The 25,888-nt window shown below is 50.2% G+C and overlaps 1 protein-coding gene across 3 annotated transcripts in view; it reads left to right on the top strand.

The window, feature by feature from the left end:
• The window catches only part of LOC140918498 (coiled-coil domain-containing protein 33), a 66,560-nt gene that overhangs the window by 18,222 nt on the left and 22,450 nt on the right, over positions 1–25,888 (top strand). For 2 of the 3 annotated variants that reach the window (XM_073363068.2, XM_073363064.2), the window contains exons 1-3: positions 8,340–8,457; positions 12,548–12,684; positions 14,536–14,569. In XM_073363068.2, the coding sequence (XP_073219169.1) occupies positions 8,425–8,457; positions 12,548–12,684; positions 14,536–14,569 (204 nt within the window). In that variant the 5' untranslated portion in view covers positions 8,340–8,424. Of the gene's footprint in view, positions 1–8,339; positions 8,458–12,547; positions 12,685–14,535; positions 14,570–25,888 lie in introns of those variants that run through there. The other variant, XM_073363067.2, reaches the window with a different exon arrangement.

Below are 25,888 nucleotides of genomic sequence, written 5' to 3'. Positions count from 1 at the left end.
TGGGATTGTTTAGCCTGCAGAAGAGAAGAATGAGGGGGGATTTGATAGCTGCTTTCAACTACCTGAAAGGGGGTTCCAAAGAGGATGGCTCTAGACTGTTCTCAATGGTAGCAGATGACAGAACGAGGAGTAATGGTCTCAAGTTGCAGTGGGGGAGGTTTAGATTGGATATTAGGAAAAACTTTTTCACTAAGAGGGTGGTGAAACACTGGAATGCGTTACCTAGGGAGGTGGTAGAATCTCCTTCCTTAGAGGTTTTTAAGGTCAGGCTTGACAAAGCCCTGGCTGGGATGATTTAACTGGGAATTGGTCCTGCTTTGAGCAGGGGGTTGGACTAGATGACCTTCTGGGGTCCCTTCCAACCCTGATATTCTATGATTCTATGATTCTAAGCCTGACCTTAAAAACTTCTAAGGAAGGAGATTCTACCACCTCCCTAGGTAACGCATTCCAGTGTTTCACCACCCTCCTAGTGAAAAAGTTTTTCCTAATATCCAACCTAAACCTCCCCCACTGCAACTTGAGACCATTACTCCTTGTCCTGTCCTCTTCTACCACTGAGAATAGTCTAGAACCATCCTCTCTGGAACCACCTCTCAGGTAGTTGAAAGCAGCTATCAAATCCCCCCTCATTCTTCTCTTCTGCAGACTAAACAATCCCAGTTCCCTCAGCCTCTCCTCATAAGTCATGTGTTCCAGACCCCTAATCATTTTTGTTGCCGTTCGCTGGACTCTCTCCAATTTATCCACATCCTTCTTGTAGTGTGGGGCCCAAAACTGGACACAGTACTCCAGATGAGGCCTCACCAATGTCGAATAGAGGGGAACGATCACGTCCCTCGATCTGCTCGCTATGCCCCTACTTATACATCCCAAAATGCCATTGGCCTTCTTGGCAACAAGGGCACACTGCTGACTCATATCCAGCTTCTCGTCCACTGTCACCCCTTGGTCCTTTTCCGCAGAACTGCTGCCTAGCCATTTGGTCCCTAGTCTGTAGCGGTGCATTGGGTTCTTCCGTCCTAAGTGCGGGACGCTGCACTTATCCTTATTGAACCTCATCAGATTTCTTTTGGCCCAATCCTCCATCATTCACCTTGGCATCCCCAAACAGGGAATTTGGCAAGGACCCAGAACACTCTAGCTGGTTTATTATTAACCTGGTCTTAAATGTGTTCTGGAGCTTTGAATTTCAGTGAGGTCTGAGACATCTCGAGCTTGGGCTGGCTGACAAGGACTGTAATGATACTGAACTAGGTTTTGGATCAGAACCAGAGCATGCTTTCTTGTGGACTTTTGAGCCTTGCCAGAATACAGCAATGCATGGAAATGAAACATATGGGGGAATAAATCAGATATTTCATAACCTTCCTAAAAGGTCAGTAACAGAGACAGGTAGCGGGTTTAGAAGCAAGGGTGGGGTGGAATTGTGACATTATTGACATAAACTGTAACCGTATAGATCATTGTTGCAACCACTGTTATATATTTGCAGCAAATATTGTACAAAGGCTGTCATGTGAGGTGTCTAAGACATGGTTATGTTTTGCTGGTTATGATTATGCTATTTGTATGCATGTATCATTTTTGTATGTAAAGTTATAAATATTGGCTCTATATTGTCTGTATTTCAAACTTGTGCTATGCTTCTGGGTGACCCCCCAGACCAGTTAACATCAGCACTGCCTAGCCTGCTTGATGGCCCATTAAGGACCATCAGCTATACAATTGACACATTGAGAGAAGGCAGCTACACCTTGTGACTCAGCAAGGCATGCAGGGACATGCCTATGGACAGAACTCTAAGGTTTTTCCATGCCATGTGCTGGGTAGCTTGTGGTTGGAACAAAGAAAGCACAAGCCACATGGCAAGAGACTTTGAAAGGCAGCTGCATCTCCTCCATCTTGTCTTCAGTCCTGCTTCTGATCTCTGGAGGAACTTTGCTACAAACTGAAGCTCTGAACACAGGACTGAATGACCTGTCCCAGCTGTGGTTGTACTCCAGAGACTTTATTTGAACCTGCAGTTTATTCCATCACTGCTAGAAGCCTGAACCAAGAACTTTGCCATTACTGTATGTAATTGATTCCATTTAACCAATTCTAGCTAGCATCTATATTTCTTTCCTTTTATGAATAAAACTTTAGATTTTAGATTCTAAAGGATTGGCAACAGCGTGATTTGTGGGTAAGATCTGACTTGTATATTAACCTGGGTCTGAGGCTTGGTCCTTTGGGATCGGGCAAACCTTTTTTCTTTTACTGGGGTATTGGTTTTCATAACCATTCATCCCCATAACGAGTGGCTGCTGGTGGTGATACTGGGAAACTGGAGTGTCTGCAGGAATTGCTTGTGTGACTTATGGTTAACCAGTGGGGTAAAACCAAAGTCTTCTCTGTTTGGCTGGTTTGGTTTGCCTTAATAGTAAAGGAACTCCAGCTTTGGGCTGTAACTGCCCTGCTCTAAGCAATTTGTTGTGTAGCTCACGAAAGCTTATGCTCAAATAAATTGGTTAGTCTCTAAGGTGCCACAAGTACTCCTTTTCTTTTTGCGAATACAGACTAACACGGCTGTTACTCTGAAACTTGTCCTGAACTGATACTCTCAGTTGTGTCCTGCCAGAGGCAGCATCATTACAGGGGTGTCTTATTTTTTTTCTGGGTGGGCTGTCTCTTCCCTGCCTCTAAAGTTTCCTTTTCTAAATAAAAGTTAGAGGGGTGATTGTGAGGTTTTTATATTTAGGGCCCAATTCTCCATTGCTTTACACCTTGTGTACATCTGTGCAGTGTGATTGGAAATGATCTCAACATTTTATACCAGCTTAGCACAGGCATGAATGATGACACAATAATGCAAGGCAGAGAAGACCCTCCCCTGTAGTATTTTGCTTATGGAACACTATGCTAGAACAGAAATCTCTCTTTTTAAATAGTCACTGTAAGGTCAAGTTTGGCCCAGAATTAGTCTTTGTAAACTAGTTTTCATAGACCAAAACACCCATTGAAATGGGTCCAAATGCAGAGGTAACATTTAAATGTTAAACAGCCCTAAAGTTAAACTTCCCCAGCAGCACTGCCAATCCAAAAGCTGGTATACTGGACTCTTGCAGGTAGAATTGACTAGAACAGTGGTTCTCAACCCAGGGCCTGTGGGGCACTTGTGGCGCAATCAGCACACAGCTCCAGCCCGTGTGACATCCTCAGGGCCATACAGGCAGCGATGAGCTGCCAAAATCTTAACAACCGGGTCCTATAAAAAGTTCTGATAGAAGGGATGTGCCACAGTATGTATTTTTTGTACCAACAGGGTCACCATACGTCCGTATTTTCCATACCATACGTCTGTATTTTTAAAATTTAAAAATTCTTCCCGGACGGCGATTTAAGAACCAAAAAGCCTGACCTGTCCGGGAAAATACGGCTGTATGTTAACCCTGCCTAAAGTTCTTTTTTTAAAAGATGGGCCTGAACTAGAAACAAGCTCCGTTTCACATGTGTGGGTCCCCGCCACTCCCTGGGGCTGTGCTAGGGTGACCAGATGTCCCGATTTTATAGGGACAGTCCCGATTTTGGGGTCTTTTTCTTATATAGGGTCCTATTACCCCCCCACCCGTCCTGATTTTTCACACTTGCTGTCTGGTCACCCTAGGGTGTGCACATGTGTTGGTCCCTGCTGCTCCCTACCCCCCTCATTGAAGCAGGTGTGCAGGGTTACTGCCCTGGGAACTGCAGGGCACCAGTGGACGTGGGGCCAGCTGCAGACAGGGGCATGGGGCAGGGCTAGTTGAAGGCAGGGGGTTTGGGGCTGGCTGCAGGCAGGGCAGGGGGTGCGGAGCTGGCTGGAGACAAGAGGGTGCGGGGTTGGCTGGTGGCAAGGGGGTGTGGGGCTGGCTGGAGGCAGAGCAGGGGCTGACTGGAGGTAGGGGCTGGCTGCAGGCAGGGCAGGGGGGTGCAGGGCTGTCTGGAGACAGGGGGTGTGGGGCTGGCTGGCTTTGGGCAGGGCTGCAGGGGGGTGCGGCAGGGGTTGGCTGGAGATGGGGGGTGTGGGGCTGGCTAGCTTCGGGCAGGGGAGTGCGGCAGGGGTTGGCTGGAGACAGGGCAGGGGGTGCGGCAGGGGTTGGCTGGAGACAGGGCAGGGGGTGCGGCATGGGCTGGCTGCAGGCAGGGGGTGTGGGGCTGGGTGCAGGCAGGGAAGGGGGTGCGGGGCTGGTGGGGGCAGGGCAGGGGGTGCGGAGCTGGCTGGAGACAGGAGGGTGCGGGGCTGGCTGGCAGCAAGGGGGTGTGGGGCTGGCTGGAGGCAGAGCAGGGGCTGACTGGAGGTAGGGGCTGGCTGCAGGCAGGGCAGGGGGGTGCAGGGCTGGCTGGAGACAGGGCGTGTGGGGCTGGCTGGCTTTGGGCAGGGCTGCAGGGGGGTGCGGCAGGGGTTGGCTGGAGACGGGGGGTGTGGGGCTGGCTAGCTTCGGGCAGGGGGGTGCAGCAGGGGTTGGCTGGAGACAGGGCAGGGGGTGCGGCAGGGACTGGCTTAGGCAGGGGGCTGCATGCGGCAGGGGTTGGCTGGAGACAGGGCAGGGGGTGCGGCATGGGCTGGCTGCGGGGCAGGGGGTGTGGGGCTGGCTGCAGGCAGGGCAGGGGGTGCGGCAGGGGCTGGCTGCGGGCAGCGGGTGCAGGACTGGCTGGAGATAGGGCAGGGGGTACGTGCTGCAGGGGTTGGCTGGAGACAGGGCAGGGGGTGCGGCAGGGGCTGGCTGCAGGCAGGGAGTGAGGGGGTAGCTGGAGGCAGGGGCTGGCTGCAGGCAGGGGGTGCGGGGGTGGCTGGAGACGGGGGCTGGCTGCAGGCAGGGGCTGCGGGGGTGGCTGGAGGCAGGAGCTGGCTGCGGGCAGGGGTGCGGGGGTGGCTGGAGACAGGGGCTGGCTGCAGGCAGGGAGTGCGGGGGTGGCTGGAGGCAGGGGCTGGCTGCAGGCAGGGAGTGCGGGGGTGGCTGGAGGCAGGAGCTGGCTGCGGGCAGGGGTGCGGGGGTGGCTGGAGACAGGGGCTGGCTGCGGGCAGGGAGTGCGGGGGTGGCTGGAGGCAGGGGCTGGCTGCGGGCAGGGAGTGCGGGGGTGGCTGGAGGCAGGGGCTGGCTGCGGGCAGGGGTGCAGGGGTGGCTGGAGGCAGGAGCTGGCTGCGGGCAGGGAGTGCGGGGGTGGCTGGAGGCAGGGGCTGGCTGCGGGCAGAGAGTGCGGGGGTGGCTGGAGGCAGGGGCTGGCTGCGGGCAGAGGGTGCGGGGGTGGCTGGAGGCAGGAGCTGGCTGCAGGCAGGGAGTGCGGGCGTGGCTGGAGGCAGGAGCTGGCTGCGGGCAGGGAGTGTGGGGGTGGCTGGAGGCAGGGGCTGGCTGCGGGCAGGGAGTGCGGGGGTGGCTGGAGGCAGGAGCTGGCTGCGGGCAGGGAGTGCGGGGGTGGCTGGAGGCAGGAGCTGGCTGCGGGCAGGGAGTGCGGGGGTGGCTGGAGACGGGGGCTGGCTGCAGGCAGGGGGTGCGGGGGTGGCTGGAGACAGGGGCTGGCTGCAGGCAGAGGGTGTGGGGGTGGCTGGAGGCAGGGGCTGGCTGCAGGCAGGGAGTGCGGGGGTGGCTGGAGGCAGGAGCTGGCTGCGGGCAGGGGTGCAGGGGTGGCTGGAGGCAGGAGCTGGCTGCGGGCAGGGAGTGCGGGGGTGGCTGGAGACGGGGGCTGGCTGCAGGCAGGGGGTGCGGGGGTGGCTGGAGACAGGGGCTGGCTGCAGGCAGAGGGTGTGGGGGTGGCTGGAGGCAGGGGCTGGCTGCAGGCAGGGAGTGCGGGGGTGGCTGGAGGCAGGAGCTGGCTGCGGGCAGGGAGTGCGGGGGTGGCTGGAGACGGGGGCTGGCTGCAGGCAGGGGGTGCGGGGGTGGCTGGAGACAGGGGCTGGCTGCAGGCAGAGGGTGTGGGGGTGGCTGGAGACAGGGGCTGGCTGCAGGCAGAGGGTGTGGGGGTGGCTGGAGGCAGGGGCTGGCTGCAGGCAGGGAGTGCGGGGGTGGCTGGAGGCAGGAGCTGGCTGCGGGCAGGGGTGCAGGGGTGGCTGGAGGCAGGAGCTGGCTGCGGGCAGGGAGTGCGGGGGTGGCTGGAGACGGGGGCTGGCTGCAGGCAGGGGGTGCGGGGGTGGCTGGAGACAGGGGCTGGCTGCAGGCAGAGGGTGTGGGGGTGGCTGGAGGCAGGGGCTGGCTGCAGGCAGGGAGTGCGGGGGTGGCTGGAGGCAGGAGCTGGCTGCGGGCAGGGAGTGCGGGGGTGGCTGGAGACGGGGGCTGGCTGCAGGCAGGGGGTGCGGGGGTGGCTGGAGACAGGGGCTGGCTGCAGGCAGAGGGTGTGGGGGTGGCTGGAGACAGGGGCTGGCTGCAGGCAGAGGGTGTGGGGGTGGCTGGAGGCAGGGGCTGGCTGCAGGCAGGGAGTGCGGGGGTGGCTGGAGGCAGGAGCTGGCTGCGGGCAGGGGTGCAGGGGTGGCTGGAGGCAGGAGCTGGCTGCGGGCAGGGAGTGCGGGGGTGGCTGGAGACGGGGGCTGGCTGCAGGCAGGGAGTGCGGGGGTGGCTGGAGACGGGGGCTGGCTGCAGGCAGAGGGTGTGGGGGTGGCTGGAGGCAGGGACTGGCTGCAGGCAGGGAGTGCGGGGGTGGCTGGAGGCAGGAGCTGGCTGCGGGCAGGGAGTGCGGGGGTGGCTGGAGGCAGGAGCTGGCTGCGGGCAGGGGTGCGGGGGTGGCTGGAGACAGGGGCTGGCTGCAGGCAGAGGGTGTGGGGGTGGCTGGAGGCAGGGGCTGGCTGCAGGCAGGGAGTGCGGGGGTGGCTGGAGGCAGGAGCTGGCTGCGGGCAGGGAGTGCGGGGGTGGCTGGAGGCAGGGGCTGGCTGCAGGCAGGGTGGTGGGTACTCATGGGGAGAGCGGCTCGGAGCAGCCCGAGCAGCAGGACGCAGCCCAGGCCCAGCTGAGCAGCCAGGGACCCACCAGGCAGCAGCAGGAGCCCCAGGGCCAGGGGTCGGGGAGCAGCCGGAGCAGCAACAGGGCTCGTGCCCAGGGCCAGGCGGCAGCCCACATGGCTCCCGCAGTGCAGCGCCCCCAGCGGCCGGAGGAGGAATTGCATCACTTCCGGGCCAGAGCCCATCAAAGCCTCAGTGCTCCCTGCAGGGAAGCGGGTTAAGAACCGTTTCTAACACTACTTCAAAATTTAACAACTGGCGCGTGCGAACCGGTGCAAACCGGCTCCAGCTCACCACTGCATACAGGTAGTATACATATTGTGTGGATGAGGCCCATATAACATATAGATGCATATGTAGCCCACAGTGGTAAACAGGTTGAGAACCATTGGACTAGAAACTGACTTACTACATAAATGAAACCGACCACTTTATTTTCATTGTCCCAATCAGAGAATGCAAAGGATAAACTAATAGAATTAATGGTGAAAAGTCCATGACATTTGTAATGACTTACGGGGTAATAAAGATAAAGAAATCTAGGTGCCCAGCAGATGTAAATCTGCATAACTGCATCAATTTATTCCATCACTGACTTCAATTGAGTGGTGCCCAGGGTTGTTTTTTTAGCTTGGCAGTACCCATGTAACAAACTGCTTCGATGGAGACACAGAACAACAGGTTTGTGTTGCTCAAGGTTTTTCATCTAGGCTAACTTTTTCAGTGCTTCAGTCCACCCATAGATGTAGAACTAGAAGAGGCCTGATCTTCTGGTTCTGAAGTCAATGGAAGCCTGGGGGCTCAGCACCTCTGCTAATCAGGCAGGTGTCGAAACCTGGATTTGCATACTTGACCTTAGGCCCTTGACTCTCCATCAGAGCGGCTCACCCCTCTCTTTCCTTTCCACACATCTGCTGTGGCAGTGAGAAAACCTGTGGGGTGCACACTTTGTGCACTGAAGCTGGAGTTCAAAGGGAGCCTTTCCTGTGCGGTTGCTAAGAGGAACCTTCTTGTTGTAGCAACAGCAGCACAGTGTGAGCTGTGAATGCACAAAGGAAACAGGTGGTGCCTGCGTAAACCTAAACCCCTCTTGCTAGCAAAAAGTTCCTCAAAGACGCCTGGCTTCCCTCATGCTGCAGGCTACTAACTCCTCTGTAAGTTTGGTGTCCTACTGCCTTTTCCTAGGCAGCTTGCAGCCTTGGTAGGGTGTGTGTCCAAGCCCCCTGTGGTCAGGACAGCAGAGAATGGGATCGCTGATTTGCCTTTGAGCTCTGGAGTTTGCATAGTTCTGTGGGTGTTGCTGTTTGACGTGACAGACACCTGGCAACGAACTGGTTATCACGGATGGCTGGCCTGCCAGTGAAGGGTGTCACCAGTTATCTCTGGAGCCCAGAGTCTCTCAGGAGCAGCAGCAGCAGCCTATGGGAGACGGCTTGGAATGAGCTAGTAGGATAGGGGCCAGGTACAGGTGGTGGATGGCTTGGTATTACAGGCCGTTCTCCTCAACCGTGAGTATCCAGGGCTGCAAACGGGGGTAGGGGACCATGAACCATCTCTCTTTGTCTCTCACATTAAATTAAGTGCTGGCAAAGGGTGCCAGACTGACAGCTCTGGGAGTGCATTCTTCTCATTAGCAACAGCACAGACGCAGCCCAGGCGATGCACACTAACCCCTTCTGCGCCATGCAATCACATGGCAGCCCTAATCTAATGGAGAGACCATTTCAGAACAGGAGACCCCCCATCCCCATGACCCATTCAGTTCTTAGCCTCGCTGCTAGCAAAGGGGGCAGGTAGCTCTTGCCATTGTAGGGCCCCTCACAGCTGTGAGGAGACAGGGCTTAATTGTAATGAAGAGCAAGAGGATTGTTTGCCGAGCCTGCTGGACACAGGCAGACCCTGGGATCCTCTCTGCTCTCTAGCTCTCAGGCTGACTAGCGCTAGCTAGTGTCAGGGCCTCTGTAGCTCCTGGCCAGGACTCTGCAGCCACGGGTAGACTGCTGCCCCTGCTGCAGTACTGAACATGGCTTTTGTGAGCATTACATTTTGAAAGCTCATGTGTCAAGGTATCTTTCCACCAGAGGTGATACAACATGATCAGATGCTGCGTCAGATATAACCAATATGCTTTTATGGTTGTGGTCACCAGAGTGTCGTGGCGGGGAACAAATCATTGTGGATAATGGAGGTTCTAGCGAAGCAGGTATATTTTCAGAGTTAATGACTAGCAGTTGGGAAACATGACCCTGCTTTGTGTTACAGAGAATGTGAGATAACTGAATTAGCAATATTTGGGCTTGCACTGGATTTCTATCACTTGAGTTAAGAAAATCAATGTTTCAAAGATTGCCGGGAGAGAACTTTGTTTGCACTGTGTCACCTCTGTTTGATTAGTTCAGCAATGTGTGGTGTTCACTGAAGTAGGATTTGTCCCTGATAATTAGGCACCAACGAATCGGATGTAAATCACTCATTTACATGAAGTATACAATGCAAAGTGTGCACAGTTCCATTTTGATGAAGTGAAGAGATGCAAAAGACTGTGTTGTCACCATGCCTCAGTGGGTCACAGCTGAGGATACGAGATTCAGGACAAACTGCTGAGAAATAGGGCAGACTCACCCCAAATTAGTGATTATTCTATTATTAGATATACCAAGCCTGAAACAAAAGTAAACTTCTGTCTTACCACACTAGTTAACTAGAAGTCAGAAATGCAGTCTCCTTAGGCATTCCAGCACACATTTCACCACCCAGACACTAGACTTTATGATGAATCATAGAAGATTAGGGTTGGAAGAGACCTAAGGAGGTAATCTAGTCCAACCCCCTGCGCAAAGCAGGACCAACCCCAACTAAATCACGCCAGCCAGGGCTTTGTCAAGCCAGGCCTTAAAAACATCTAAGGATGAGTGCTTATTGAAAACCAATTTCATGAGACAAAGAGTCCTTCTAATCCCAAGAGATCAGCCACGCAGCCAGGTCAATATATTGCTCAGATCTTACCTAACAATCATGCTGTTGCCAATCCTTTAGTATCTAATATATAAAGGTTTATTTATAAGAGAAAAGAAAGAGGAGAGAGTTAAAATGGTTAAGGAAATCAAATACATATAATCCTTGCAGAGTTCTTATATCAGGTTTGAAGCAGTGATGAATAAACTGCTGGCTTGTAAAGTCCTCAGTTCATTGATTGGAATACTCCTTTTAGTGTAAGTCTATAGTCCAGAGATCCGAGCAGGAAAGAGGCAAATGGAGATGCTTCCAGGGTCCTTTATATCTTCTCCCAGGTGGAGGGACTGCTCTCAGTCTTAGTTTGTGGAAAAGTACAGGCACAAGATGGTGTCCAGGGTCACATGCCCTTGCATTCTTTGATGACTCATAAGAGCAGCCATTACCACTGTGCCCTCTAAGCTGTGCGCATGTGCACGCGCACCCAGATCCTAAACCCCGGGCACACGGCGAAACACCGCACGCACAAAAATTTGCACAGAAGAAATTTTTTGCCCACACGGCCTGTCAAAAATTAGAGGGAACATTGGCCATTACCCATATTTTGGCTAAAGCATCTACAACGCACTCGGCAGGGATAAGCTTCTTCTATGGCCCATTTTGTCCTTTAATGGGCCATCTACTTGAATGGTCCATGTGCAATGTGCTGACTAGACTGGATGTAAACTACCTTGTGGGTGTTACCCCAGAAGCAAACACATGAAATACTGGTACATAATCAATATTTATAACTTCAGATACAAAGATGATACATGCATATAAACAGGATAATCATATTTGATTGACTATAACTTTTCCACTGATACCTTACATGACATACTTTGTACAAGATTTGTTTCAATAATAGTGGCAATATTAATCATATAAATGGTCATATTTCAATCATACAGCATCATGTGTGTTCACCAAACATACCCACTACTTTAATAAGTGGGTGAAACAGTTTATCTCAGGTCTTAGGTGGCCCCGTCACTCTAGTAGCTGAGTCCCTCACAGTGCAGCAAGGATTTAGGAGCCCTGTTCTAGAGCTGGACCCACAGTGGGTAGGGTGGTCACCTTGGGTGGGGTGAACTGGGGTGAGGAGGCGAGCAGCAGCCAGGTGGGCACACCGGATGGATGGCAAGGAGATTAGCGGGGAGGCTAGGGATGGCCCTGGCCCTTAGGCACAGAGAGCAGACATGACATACCCAAGGTCACACATAAGACCCAGCTTTCCTGAGCCCAGTCCAGTGCCAATCATCTTGGCAAATTTGCACTGAAATGTCAAGGCTGCCTGAGAATTAGTGATTAGGCTGAAACATCTGGAGGCCTGAGAGAGACTGAATGTAACTGATCCCTCTGGAATTGTGCCAGAGTTAACGACTCATACCAATGCCAAAAGTGCCTTGTGTGATCTTCAGTGACCTTATAATACATAAAGTGGGGGGATAGCTTCCTTTGATGGACACCCAGCCAGCCACCTGACCAAAAGAGCCAATGGGAAGGTAGAACTTTTTAAAGTTGGGAAAGAAACTTTCCCTTTGTCTGTTCTCTCTGGGCTGGAGGGTCAGAGTAGCCATGCCATAAGCAGCTAAGCCAGGTATGATTATAAGTCCTCAGATCAAGCCTAGAACTACTTATCTGAACTCCAATGTGTAAGTAGATCAGAATGTTAACTAGATGCAGTTAGGGTTATTTCTTATTGGCTTGTGGACTCCTCTGTGCTAACCCCAGATGCTTTTGTTTGTGTGTAACCTTTAAGCTGAACCCCCAAGAAAGCTATTTCGGGTGCTTGATTTTTGGAATTGCTCTTTTAAAATCTAGCAAAAGCCTAGGTTCCAGATGTATTTTCTTCCTTTTTGTTTTTAATAAAATTTACCTTTTTTAAGAACAGGATTGGATTTTTGGTGTCCTAAGAGGTTTGTGCATGTTGTTTGATTAGCTGGTAGCCACAGCTAATTTCCTTTGTTTCCTTTTTCAGCTCTTCCTGGGATGGGGGTGAAAGGGCTTGAGGGCACCTCACAGGGAAGAATTCCCAAGTGCTTCTTCCTGGGTTCAAAGGGGGTTTTGTTACATTTGGGTGATGGCAGCGTTTATCAAGCCAAGGTCAGAGAAAAGCTGTAACCTTGAGAGTTTAATACAAGCCTGGAGTGGCCAGTATTCATTTTTAAAATCCTTGCGGGCCCCACTTCTGCACTCGGAGTGACAGAGTTGGGATTCAGCCTTGACACAGCGGTCCTGGGCTGTGCTGTTCATCTCCTCTGAAAGATGAAGCATCGGAAAGACCAAACAGGGCCAAGTAAACAGCCAGACCAGATGAACTCTTAGGAAACACAGAGCATCTCTTCAGACAAGTGCCCTAAGTAAAGAGAGAAGGAGAGGAAGGAAATAGGAGAGCTTCTGTTATGGTATCAGCCTGGCTTCCATGTTAGGGACCAGATCTGGAAATCAGCATCAATCCACAGAAGTCAGCAGAACTTTATGTCAATTTACATCAGCTGAGGATCTGGCCTCAATTCCCTCACCCGAGGTGTTCTGCATGGCACCGGCCCCACTTTCTGTAAGCTTTGCTCCATCCATGGTGACCTTCTAAACTCCTTCTTACAGCTTAACCAAGATAATGACGTCTCCCTCCCGCCCCCTGATGCTGTAGCTGAGATTCTGCCAGATAAGCAGATGCTCCTATATGAAAAGGCAGGCGGCCCAGCAGACAGTGACGTGGATGATGCAGACATGCTCAGAAGGTATGGGGAGCAGTGTTCCAGCTTGGGCTGGAAATCTCTTTGTCTCTGGTAGATGTGTCCTTAGGCACCTCCCCTGGTCCTCCTGCACCAGCTTCTTCCTCCTGCCTCCCACTGGTAGTCCATTGCTAGTGTCATTTTAGGAACATAGGGATTGGCTGACTGAACCAACCCCAAGGTCCATCTAGCCCAGTATCCTGTCTCTGTGGTGGCTTCAGAGGCAGGTGTGAGACCTCCACCTTGGGAAGCTAGGGAATAACCTGCTCTTATCAGAAGTTCCCTCCTAACCCCCAGCACTTTCTTTTTGTGAATATTTTGCCCCTGCTAGTAAGAGAATGATGGTCCTGACTGGAGCCAGTGACAGTGTGGGGAGTGGTGGGCAACCTTCCCTGTGATCCCTCCCTGAACCCATCCTGCAGTCCTGTGCCCCACACAGTTGGGCCAATGTCCTTCCATCCTGATATGTCTCACCGCTGAATCGTGTTGAATTGGGCCAGGCTGAGAAGTGGCTTCTTAATGCAGACACATCCCAAGGGCTCGCTGGAAGTCATTAGTAGACTCACTTCACTAGGACCACAAGTGAGATTGTACTCTGGTGCAAGAGCACAGCAATGGTGCAAGAGCGCAGCATTAGCATGGGGCACACACATCCCAGCTCACTGGGCTTTGATTAGTTTTCTGGGGCACTTCCTGCCTCCCAGCTGACTCACAGCCCAGCCAGATAAAGTCAAACCATCTCTCACCACCTTCTGCTCAGCCCTCTCCCCTTCTCCTCCTGTGCTTCTCTGCCTCATTGGGCATAGGCTGCTCACTTCTGAGCTGGGTCTTCCTGGGGCAAGCCTGGCCAGCTGCTGGCCTGGTGGGACAGCACAGTGCATTAGGAATCACTTCACACCACAGAGGTCTGTCCATAATGTATTGCAGTGGGACCCAGCATGCCATTCAGCAGCAGGACCTAGTTCAGAAGGAGGTAAGCTGGTCAGGTTAGTCCATGGTAGGGGAAAGAACTAGAGGATATGGGGAGACAAAAGACAGGTGGTATTTAAGGACCCAACATCCTGTGCAAGGCAAAAGGCCCAGTTCCCCACACACACACACACACACACACACACACACCTGCACCCTTCTCACAGCACCCTCATCGTGCCTGCCCCAATGGCCAGCTTCCAGCCTGCCTGACTTCTGGAAGCCCTCCTCCAGTATTGGGTTTCCATCTTGCCCAGTACAGTTGGCACAGGCTTCCCCAGCGCCTTGGGCAGGAGCGAACTGGTTGAGACCCCACCTTGACAGCACAGAGCTGATGCCTGGAGGCTGGGGCAAGCCACCAGAAGAAATGGCATGCCTTGACAGGGAGTACAGCTGTTTCTCCTTGTATTGCCTAGTGACTTGGGGCTGCTCCTGGATGCTCAGTTAGCTGTGGTGGCTGAGAGTTTGTTTGTTTTTCCATCTACCTTTGGCAAGAACCTAGGGACATCTCCACAGTCATCCAGGCCTTGTAAGTTCCAAACTGGGACCTGATCCAAGGTCCTTTGAAGTCAACAGAAAGACTCTCATTGACTCTGATAGGCATTGGATCAGGCCCTGGATCAGTGCTCTGGGCTACTGGCTGTCTGCCAGACTAGCAGTGGCTCAGAGCAGGGGCATGTCACCCTTTGCTCCAAGATCTGCACTGGCTCCCAGGCAGCTTGAGGTGTTATTTTGGGCACCAGCAAACCAAACCGTCTTGAGACCTACCTGCTTCCTCCCTCAGGCAGGGAGTGACAAAGGGAAGGGACTTCACAAGTTATTTCTTGCTCAGATGGGCTTGCAGGTTGCCTGGCTCCCATCCATGACCCTTTGCTTTCTGTTCTGCAGAACCCAGGATGTCACCAGGTTCCATCTGGATCAGGTGAGTAAACGTGGCTGCTTGTTTTCACTCCTAGAGGAGACATGATGGTAAGGAACCAGGGAGGGCAATGGACAAAGCAGGCTAGAAATGTGGGTAACTGGGCACTCCAGGTCTGGCAAGGTACAACTAACATTGGCCAGACAGGAAAGGGGTGGGATGTGAGGCAGGGAGAGAAATGAGTGAGTCAGGACAACATGGGGCTCAGTGGACAATGTGAGTAACACTCTGTGGACACTGCTGGGCTTGGGCAGTGCCAGGTGGGTGGGAAGTAAGCAGCATGGGTGTGGTGGAGGCCTGTTGTTAGTCAATGGCTGTTGACTGTTTCATGTTGTTCTCAAGTGAGCTGCAAACCAAACCGCCAAAGATTCATCCAGCTGTAGTGCACCATTCTGTGCTCTGGCTCTGCAGCCTGTCTGTTGGAGGAAGGGCTAAATGAAGTGTGTGGCTTGTCATAACTTCCCAGGATAGCCATGGGAACAAGATCCATTCCGTTGATAATATACAGATAAATAGCTTAGCAGCTATTTTCCATTAAGGCTTGATCCGGAGCCCACTGAAGTCAGTGAGGATCTTTCCCTTGATTTTAACAGGATTTGTATCAGACCTGCAGCTAACTCTGTGTGTGACATGCACAGGGCCTCCCACCTAGATACCAGCAACCTACAGAGAGCAGGAGAAGCAAGAGCAAATGATGAGACATCCCAGCTGGCTGGCCATCTTAGTATTTGCAATTAAATGCTGCCCTCTGCGGGAAAGAATAGGAAGTGCCAGAGCATCATGCAGAATTGATCATGAAGGGATTTGATTTGAGCAGGGATTTAATTTTGTTTCAATTGTTCCACAATTTCAAAAGAAAAAAAATAATTTTGTAGTGGTACAAAAAAAAAGAACTGAAATTTCCCACAAAAGAACTTTCTGGGAAAAAATTGGGGCAGCTGGAGTGTGAGAGTGAGATACAAACATGCAGAGGGACTAGTCAGAGAAAGGTAACTGGGATGTGTTTCTGTATTGCCTTGCAATGAGCAACACTACATTGGACAGGGGGTAATTAGATACAGGCTAGTCCCAGGTAGCACCAAACTCCAGGCTGGGATTTCCCATGGACCATCAGCAAGCAAAGTCTGTGTTACATAGAGCAACCTATCCAGAGTCAGGTCAGAGATTAGGGGTTCCTGGCTTCTAGTGTCATGCTCTCCAGTGAACCACATTGCCAGTCAACAAAAATGAGGGGAGAAAGCAGAGCAAACCCGTTCTGTGAATGCCCGTTGATGTAAGCGCAGAGCTCTTCTGGGTGAAGATTTCACATGGGACAGCTGACCTAGCATCCCAGACAGCACAGTGCACATGGCCACATGCCAGCAGCAGACTCCAGCACTTGAGGACTCTGACGGCACTCCTTTCATAGCAGCACAGCATGGGGCGCTCAGGTAGGACCAAGGGAAATTACAGGCCCCACCAAAATTGTTGACTTTAACAACAGGCTGACCTGACCCAGCTTCCCAGCCAAGCAGGGGACTCATCAGAGCTGCTCTTGGGCCACCTCTCTTGGGTTCAGAATGGTATGAAGTACTCCCTGCCCCTGCCAGAAGGTCCTCTCTTGTTGATTGTGTAACTATCCTACTGGGTGCAATAGGGAAATCTGTGCTGCCTAGAGGAGATGGTTTAGAAACCCCGTAAAAAGGCTCTCACTCTCTGTTAAATTCTGTGAGGTTTGGGAATCATGTTTGTAAGGACCCCAGAGGTTTCATCCCTATGAAAGTGTCAAAGTCAGATTCAGGACTCACATAATTTGTCAGACCACTCTGTTTATTAGCACCTGCTAGTGCGCCCAGATGTGAGCCCTTCTCTGAGGTTCAAGATAACCTATTTATACAGCTAAGCCAAAGCCAATTTAACATAAGAGACAAAAGAAAGCAGAAACTGACAAATATACATACATATCTTATTTGCATACTAACGTTTACCAATCTCCTAGCTCAGTAGGAGCTCTAAGTTAATTAGTTTGAGGACCCCTTGTCTCACACTCCTTAACGTTTCTCTTCCTGACAACTGTATTTCAACAAACCCTTCAAGTAGCATTTCTTTAATGAATTATTTCAGAGTAACAGCCGTGTAGGTCTGTATTCGCAAAAAGAAAAGGAGTACTTGTGGCACCTTAGAGACTAACCAATTTATTTGAGCATGAGCTTTCGTGAGCTACAGCTCACTTCATCCGATGCATACTGTGGAAACTGCAGAAGACATTATATACACAGAGACCATGAAACAATACCTCCTCCCACCCCACTCTCCTGCTGGTAATAGCTTATCTAAAGTGATCATCAAGTTGGGCCATTTCCAGCACAAATCCAGGTTTTCTCACCCTCCGCGCCCCCCCCCTCCACACAAACTCACTCTCCTGCTGGTAATAGCCCATCCAAAGTGACCACTCTCTTTAAAATGTGTATGATAATCAAGGTGGGCCATTTCCAGCACGAAACACCACTGACTTCCTGACGAAACTACAATCCATCGGTGATCTTCCTGATAACACCGTCTTGGCCACTATGGATGTAGAAGCCCTCTACACCAACATTCCACACAAAGATGGACTACAAGCCGTCAAGAACACTATCCCCGATAATGTCACGGCTAACCTGGTGGCTGAACTTCGTGACTTTGTCCTTACCCATAACTATTTTACATTTGGGGACAATGTATACCTTCAGATCAGCGGCACTGCTATGGGTACCCGCATGGCCCCACAGTATGCCAACATTTTTATGGCTGACTTAGAACACCGCTTCCTCAGCTCTCGTCCCCTAACGCCCCTACTTTACTTGCGCTATATTGATGACATCTTCATCACCTGGACCCATGGAAAAGAAGCCCTTGAGGAATTCCACCATGATTTCAACAATTTCCATCCCACCATCAACCTCAGCCTGGTCCAGTCCACACAAGAGATCCACTTCCTGGACACTACAGTGCTAATAAACAATGGTCACATAAACACCACCCTATACCGGAAACCTACTGACCGCTATTCCTACCTACATGCCTCCAGCTTTCACCCTGACCACACCACACGATCCATCGTCTACAGCCAAGCTCTGCGATACAACCGCATTTGCTCCAACCCCTCAGACAGAGACAAACACCTACAAGATCTCTATCAAGCATTCTTACAACTACAATACCCACCTGCGGAAGTGAAGAAACAGATTGATAGAGCCAGAAGAGTTCCCAGAAGTCACCTACTACAGGACAGGCCCAAAAAAGAAAATAACAGAACGCCACTAGCCGTCACCTTCAGCCCCCAACTAAAACCCCTCCAACGCATTATTAAGGATCTACAACCTATCCTGAAGGATGACCCAACACTCTCACAAATCTTGGGAGACAGGCCAGTCCTTGCCTACAGACAGCCCCGCAACCTGAAGCAAATACTCACCAACAACCACATACCACACAACAGAACCACTAACCCAGGAACCTATCCTTGCAACAAAGCCCGTTGCCAACTGTGCCCACATATCTATTCAGGGGACACCATCACAGGGCCTAATAACATCAGCCACACTATCAGAGGCTCGTTCACCTGCACATCCACCAATGTGATATATGCCATCATGTGCCAGCAATGCCCCTCTGCCATGTACATTGGTCAAACTGGACAGTCTCTACGTAAAAGAATAAATGGACACAAATCAGATGTCAAGAATTATAACATTCATAAACCAGTCGGAGAACACTTCAATCTCTCTGGTCACGCAATCACAGACATGAAGATCGCTATCTTACAACAAAAAAACTTCAAATCCAGACTCCAGCGAGAAATTGCTGAATTGGAATTCATTTGCAAATTGGATACTATTAATTTAGGCTTAAATAGAGACTGGGAGTGGCTAAGTCATAGAATCATAGAATCATAGAATATCAGGGTTGGAAGGGACCCCAGAAGGTCATCTAGTCCAACCCCCTGCTCGAAGCAGGACCAATTCCCAGTTAAATCATCCCAGCCAGGGCTTTGTCAAGCCTGACCTTAAAAACCTCTAAGGAAGGAGATTCTACCACCTCCCTAGGTAACGCATTCCAGTGTTTCACCACCCTCTTAGTGAAAAAGTTTTTCCTAATATCCAATCTAAACCTCCCCCACTGCAACTTGAGACCATTACTCCTCGTTCTGTCATCTGCTACCATTGAGAACAGTCTAGAGCCATCCTCTTTGGAACCCCCTTTCAGGTAGTTGAAAGCAGCTATCAAATCCCCCCTCATTCTTCTCTTCTGCAGGCTAAACAATCCCAGCTCCCTCAGCCTCTCCTCATAACTCATGTGTTCCAGTCCCCTAATCATTTTTGTTGCCCTTCGCTGGACTCTCTCCAATTTATCCACATCCTTCTTGAAGTGTGGGGCCCAAAACTGGACACAGTACTCCAGATGAGGCTTCACCAATGTCGAATAGAGGGGAACGATCACGTCCCTCGATCTGCTCGCTATGCCCCTACTTATACATCCCAAAATGCCATTGGCCTTCTTGGCAACAAGGGCACACTGCTGACTCATATCCAGCTTCTCGTCCACTGTCACCCCTAGGTCCTTTTCCGCAGAACTGCTGCCTAGACATTCGGCCCCTAGTCTGTAGCGGTGCATTGGATTCTTCCATCCTAAGTGCAGGACCCTGCACTTATCCTTATTGAACCTCATCAGATTTCTTTTGGCCCAATCCTCCAATTTGTCTAGGTCCTTCTGTATCCTATCCCTCCCCTCCAGCGTATCTACCACTCCTCCCAGTTTAGTATCATCCACAAATTTGCTGAGAGTGCAATCCACACCATCCTCCAGATCATTTATGAAGATATTGAACAAAACCGGCCCCAGGACTGACCCTTGGGGTACTCCACTTGATACCGGCTGCCAACTAGATATGGAGCCATTGATCACTACCCGTTGAGCCCGACAATCTAGCCAGCTTTCTACCCACCTTGTAGTGCATTCATCCAGCCCATACTTCCTTAACTTGCTGACAAGAATACTGTGGGAGACCGTGTCAAAAGCTTTGCTAAAGTCAAGAAACAATACATCCATTGCTTTCCCTTCATCCACAGAACCAGTAATCTCATCATAAAAGGCGATTAGATTAGTCAGGCATGACCTTCCCTTGGTGAATCCATGCTGGCTGTTCCTGATCACTTTCCTCTCATGCAAGTGCTTCAGGATTGATTCTTTGAGGACCTGCTCCATGATTTTTCCAGGGACTGAAGTGAGGCTGACTGGCCTGTAGTTCCCAGGATCCTCCTTCTTCCCTTTTTTAAAGATTGGCACTACATTAGCCTTTTTCCAGTCATCCGGGACTTCCCCGGTTCGCCACGAGTTTTCAAAGATAATGGCCAATGGCTCTGCAATCACAGCCGCCAATTCCTTCAGCACTCTCGGATGCAACTCATCCGGCCCCATGGACTTGTGGACGTCCAGCTTTTCTAAATAGTCCCTAACCACCTCTATCTCCACAGAGGGCTGGCCATCTCTTCCCCATTTTGTGATGCCCAGCACAGCAGTCTGGGAACTGACCTTGTTAGTGAAAACAGAGGCAAAAAAAGCATTGAGTACATCAGCTTTTTCCACATCCTCTGTCACTAGGTTGCCTCCCTCATTCAGTAACGGGCCCACACATTCCTTGGCTTTCTTCTTGTTGCCAACATACCTGAAGAAACCCTTCTTGTTACTCTTGACATCTCTGGCTAGCTGCAGCTCCAGGTGCGATTTGGCCCTCCTGATAACATTCCTACATGCCCGAGCAATATTTTTATACTCTTCCCTGGTCATATGTCCAACCTTCCACTTCTTGTAAGCTTCTTTTTTATGTCATTTTTAAGTCATTATGCAAGGTAGCCTATTTCCCCTTGTTATTTTCTACACCCCCCCGCCCCAGATGTTCTGGTTTAACTTGGATTTAAACTTGGAGAGTGGTCAGTTTGGATGAGCTATTACCAGCAGGAGAGTGAGTTTGTGTGTGTATGGGGGTGGGGGGTGTGTGTGAGAAAACCTGGATTTGTGCTGGAAATGGCCCACCTTGATTATCATGCACATTGTAGGGAGAATGGTCACTTTGGATGAGCTATTACCAGCAGGATAGTGAGTTTGTGTGTGTGGTTTTTGGGAGGGGGGTGAGGGGGTGAGAGAACCTGGATTTGTGCAGGAAATGGCCCAACTTGATTATCATGCACATTGTGTAAAGAGTTGTCACTTTGGATGGGCTATCACCAGCAGGAGAGTGAATTTGTGTGGGGGGGGTGGAGGGTGAGAAAACCTGGATTTGTGCTGGAAATGGCCCAACTTGATGATCACTTTAGATAAGCTATTACCAGCAGGAGAGTGGGGTAGGAGGAGGTATTGTTTCATGGTCTCTGTGTATATAATGTCTTCTGCAGTTTCCACAGTATGCATCGGATGAAGTGAGCTGTAGCTCACGAAAGCTCATGCTCAAATAAATTGGTCTCTAAGGTGCCACAAGTACTCCTTTTCTTTTTATAATTTCAATATAATTCATTCTTAATTCATTCTACTTTCACAATCCCTCCTTTTGGTCAAGCTACGCAATGACCAACAATGACTGGGTTCCACATATCAATCGTTCTTTATCTCTTTGTTCATCAGTAATATTTAAAATCATCAAATTAGCACTCTGGTTTGGGGCAGCTATCTGTGTAGCATGCCTGCCACAATTTTGGATACAACAGGAAAGTAACTGAAAATATACAAAAATTATTAGGATTCCAAACAGGAGAGTTAGGGCTCCCTGAAACAACCAGTTTCCTATGCCAGAGAAATTGAAAAGGTTACTTAGCCACTTCCATAAAGAACTTGGCTCTTTGTGGGGAAGATATGTGATTTGTTCTAAGTGGCTAGCATGATCTATTACCTCATTGGTGTTGTCTGGTATATACGCACAGCAGTCTTTTCCAATGAGAGCACAAGTCCCTCCTTTTGCCGCCAGCACTATGTCCAATGCCTGACGGTTTTGGAGGGCCATCTGTCAGATTGCCCCTGTTTCTTTGGCCAGGGCTCTTAAACTTTCTCCGGTTTTATTTGCCATTATTTCAACCACTGCTTGTAACCTTAGGAGCCTTTCTGCATGGTGTATTACTCCCCCTAATGGTATTAAGGAACTGCCAATGGCCTCTTCCCAGGTTAAGGGGCTTATGTTATTTACGTGCCGTTGGGCATCTGTTAAGTCCCTTCTTTTTCGCCTGAAATTGTGGAGGCGTTCTCGAGGGAAGGTTCCTAGCATTCGGAATTGTGGGACGAGACGGGCAGGATAACAGGTTCCTGACCAATTAGCTGTTAGTTCGGTATAAGCTCTGGTCCCACACACCCAGTGGTGGCCTATTAAGGCCAGGAAGGGTCGGTTGCACCCATTTGTCATATAGGTGTTTGCAAAGGAGGAGTAGTATCCCCCAAAGGGTACAGGGTAATTCTCCTTACGAGGAGTGATATTATTTGCATGACATTGAAAGATTATATTGTTTTCACTAAGGTTACTGTAGGGATTGATTTCTCTGTTTGATCCCAGGTTGAGAAAAAATTCATATCTCCATACCCGGCCCGCCACTTTTTAGTTTTGTTTGAATAATCCCATACACCATTGGCCACAATATGCTGAAGGCAACGGCTTTTCCCCTGATCCAGCCCTGTCCCATTACACACCCAACACCAATGACCTTTTCCCTCCACCACACTTATCCATTTAGTTGCATTTATTCCCACCGCTTCCCAAGTGTCATTGCTGATCCGTATTTTGTTAAACGGACGAGGCCCTCCAGTGAGGTCTGGGGACTTGAGTGGGATAGCCAGGACAGGAACACCAGTTTGAGAGTGGGCTGGGATGTGGCTGCAGACTCAGCAATTAGAAATATTAAGGGTCTGAGCTATCCACATCTGCTGCTGGATAAAATAATTGTCATTGTGGTCTCCCCAGACCATAAGATACCAGCAGCCGAGGAATAGCGTCTGCTTCTGGCAACCCTTACGAGAGCATAGATTGTAAGGTATTGCAGACTGTTCCTCTACGTCTTCTTCTGGAGTCAAATTTGACTCTGTGTTGTCCTGAGGTGATGATTGGTTCTCTGGGGATGGTGCCTTTTTACACTGTGAAGCATGTATCCACGCTGCGATGCCAGATAGTTTAACAGCCATCTGTGTAGTAAGCAGTACCTGATGAGGACCCTTCCACTGGGGCTCCAAGGCGTGCTTTTGATGATGGCGCCGTACGTAGACCCAATCACCTGGCTCGAGGTTGTGGCAAGTGTCGGAGGTGGGTTCCGTGGGCCAGGGGGCTCGAACCTGTGAATGGAAGTGACTTTTTACAGCTTGCGTTAGTCCCTTGCAATACTGAAGGAGTGCTCTGTGAGTCAAGTTCAAATCTGGAACCGGAGTAATAGTAGTCATAGCTCGCATAGGGCATCCCATAACAATTTCTCATGTCCATAAGGGCTAATGGTAAGGCTACTGGCCAGCTTAATCCTGCAGAGTCACAAATTTTAGCAAGCTTATTCTTAAGTACACCATTTCGTCTTTCAACTGCACCTGCACTCTGTGGGTGGTAGGGACAGTGCAACAGGTGTTTGATATGCAATATACGGTCCAGGTGTTGAACAAGTTGTCCAGTAAAATGTGTACCCCGATCACTGGACAGAGTAGCAGGAATTCCCTTGGCAAGCATAATATGATTTAACAAACATTTGGCAACAGACAGTGAGTCAGCCTTGCGACAAGGAAAGGCTTCAATCCAACCGGAGAATAAACATACCATAACCAATATAAATTCATATTGTTGACACTTAGGCATTTGTACAAGAACGGTGCTTGAGGCAGGCCCCGGAACCCCTGGGCCACTTTTACAGGTTTACCAATATTATGGCTTTGGCAAATGGTACAGGCTGCACAGTGGCGGGCTGCAAAAGAGCTAAAATGGGGGGGGGGGGGGGCCCACCATCCTGTCTTAGTTACAGCAGAGACCATCCCCTCCTTTCCGACATGCGAAACACCGTGTAGCAGGGCGGCCAGAGATGGGTAGAGTGAAAAGGGGGCTACAAAGTCACCAGTAGGCGAGCGCCAAAAGGAATCGGGATGTAGAGAGCAACCTTGGGCAACCCAGGATTCTTTCTCGATTTCTGGGGCAGAGTCTTGGAGCAGGGCGAGGTCAGTGAGGGACAAGGAGGGTAAGAGGAGAGCGGAGAGCAAGGGAATCAGACATTTCGACTAGGCGCGCTGCAGCAGCCACAGCACGCCCGCAGGGGGGTAAGCCTTGGGCAACAGGGTCTAAAGTGGCAGAGAAGTAAGTCACTGGGCGGTTCTTTTCTCCGTGCATCTGAGTGAGAACTCCAAGTGCACACCCAGATTGTTCGTGGCAAAAAAGGGTAAAAGGCTTAGAATAGTCAGGCAGCCCTAAGGCAGGGGCAGAAGCCAAACCCTGTTTGAGGGAAACAAAGGCAGAACTGGCCTCAGGGGGCCACGGCATGGGGTCAGGCACAGAGAATCGAGTGAGTTCCTGGAGAGGTTTTGCAAGGGAGGCATATTGGGAAATCCATTGTCTGCAAAATCCAGCCATGCCTAAAAACTTCCGGACCTGGCGTGGGGAGCGGGGTCGGGGAAAGCTAAGGATAGCTTGGACGCGGGTGAGGGAAAGTACACGGGATCCCTGGGAGAGGAGAAAGCCAAGGTATGTGACAGAAGCTTGACAGAGTTGTAATTTAGAGCGAGAAGCTTTGTGACCCTTATTTGCTAGGGCAGTAAGGAGCACTAAAGAGTTAGTTTCAGAGGCAGACAATGAAGGAGAACAGAGGAGTAGATCATCTGCATATTGGACTAGTGTGGACCTGGACAGGAAAACAAGGTCAGCAAGGTCTCGGGCTAATGCCTGGGAAAAATATGACAGGCTTTCAGTATACCCCTGGGGCAGTGTGGTCCATGTGTACTGTTGCCCCTTGTAAGAAAAGGCAAACAGGAACTGGGAGTCAGGGTGAACCAGAACAGAAAAGAAAGCAGAGCACAAATCAACAATAGTAAAATGAGTTGCATCTGGTGGGATAGAAGCCAGAATCTTTGAGAGAGGCAAGTTTTGATTCTGTCCGCCTATGATTTGCCTCTTCCCACCACTGCATGAAACAATCAACCTCTTCTTTTGCCAATTTAGTTGTAGGTTGGCTGAGTTTGTCTTTTAAGACGTCTACTCGGTCTTTGTCCCAAGATCCTAACAGTGGCCACTGAATTTTGGGATTCTCCAGAGTTAGCCTTTTGCATTCCCATACACATCTTCCCTCCCTCCCACCAAGGTCAGCCTTTTGAAGCCATCCCCCACCCATGTCATGAGGTTTTCTGTTCATTAAAACACAACAATGCTAGCAACAAGACAAACACCACAGACAAACAACACAAAACACAGATCCATGGTATTCTGAACTATTCTTCCGCTGGCGCCAGCTTGCTTGTAGAGTCTAAAAACAAAAGAAACAATTTCCACCCCCCTGGTGGGGACAGATTATTGATTAATAATAATACCACTTTCTTTTACAAATTTCCTTGCTAATTGCAGGAAAAACAGAGGAATTGCCCCCCACATTTTCCTGTTTTTATTCTATAGGCAGGCCAGGTTTCAATGGCTTTTATCTTTTAAGGGTTATGGGGAAATTAACCCACTGTTTAGTCATTAAATCCCTGAGTTTTCCTTCTTATACAGCAGACCAAGTTTATAATGTTTTTCCTGCTGTGTTAAGCTTTAAGTTTTATTTACAGGTAATAACTGAGAAGCATCATTACCATACGACCTTAAAGGGTTTTTCCAAAAATCATACACACTATACGTTGTTACAGGGATACTTATTATCTTTAAATTTATTAAAAATTATCTTGTTATACCATGCCTTTTATTTAGACAATTTGTTTGCTGACCAGGTGTGTCCTTTATCTGCAGCTCCTTTGTGCTGCTAGTTCTTTCCTTCCTTTATCATTTAGGTAATTTGCATTTTCACAGACACTTCCTGCTTTTGGATTTAAAGCCATCAGCAGCTCAGAGACTCTATCTTAAAAGGGACACAATCAACTTTCACCAGAGTTTTGATTACTTTTAACTTCTGCTTCCAAAACACACAGCAATCTGAAAAAGAAAACCCAACCTATTGTGGCTCCCTTTGGAGCCCTAATAGCATTTTAATTAAGTAGCATGGTATGTTTGCATTTCTTTTGCCCCTTCTACAATATACCCTGCACATGTTCTGGGGCAAATGCACATTCCTTCCATAGTTTAACTTCTATAACATTATCCATATCCATTTTTACATA

Source organism: Lepidochelys kempii, chromosome 10, assembly GCF_965140285.1.
Source record: "Lepidochelys kempii isolate rLepKem1 chromosome 10, rLepKem1.hap1, whole genome shotgun sequence".
Classification (NCBI taxonomy): domain Eukaryota; kingdom Metazoa; phylum Chordata; order Testudines; family Cheloniidae; genus Lepidochelys; species Lepidochelys kempii.
This window is presented reverse-complemented; position numbering and strand designations above follow the sequence as displayed.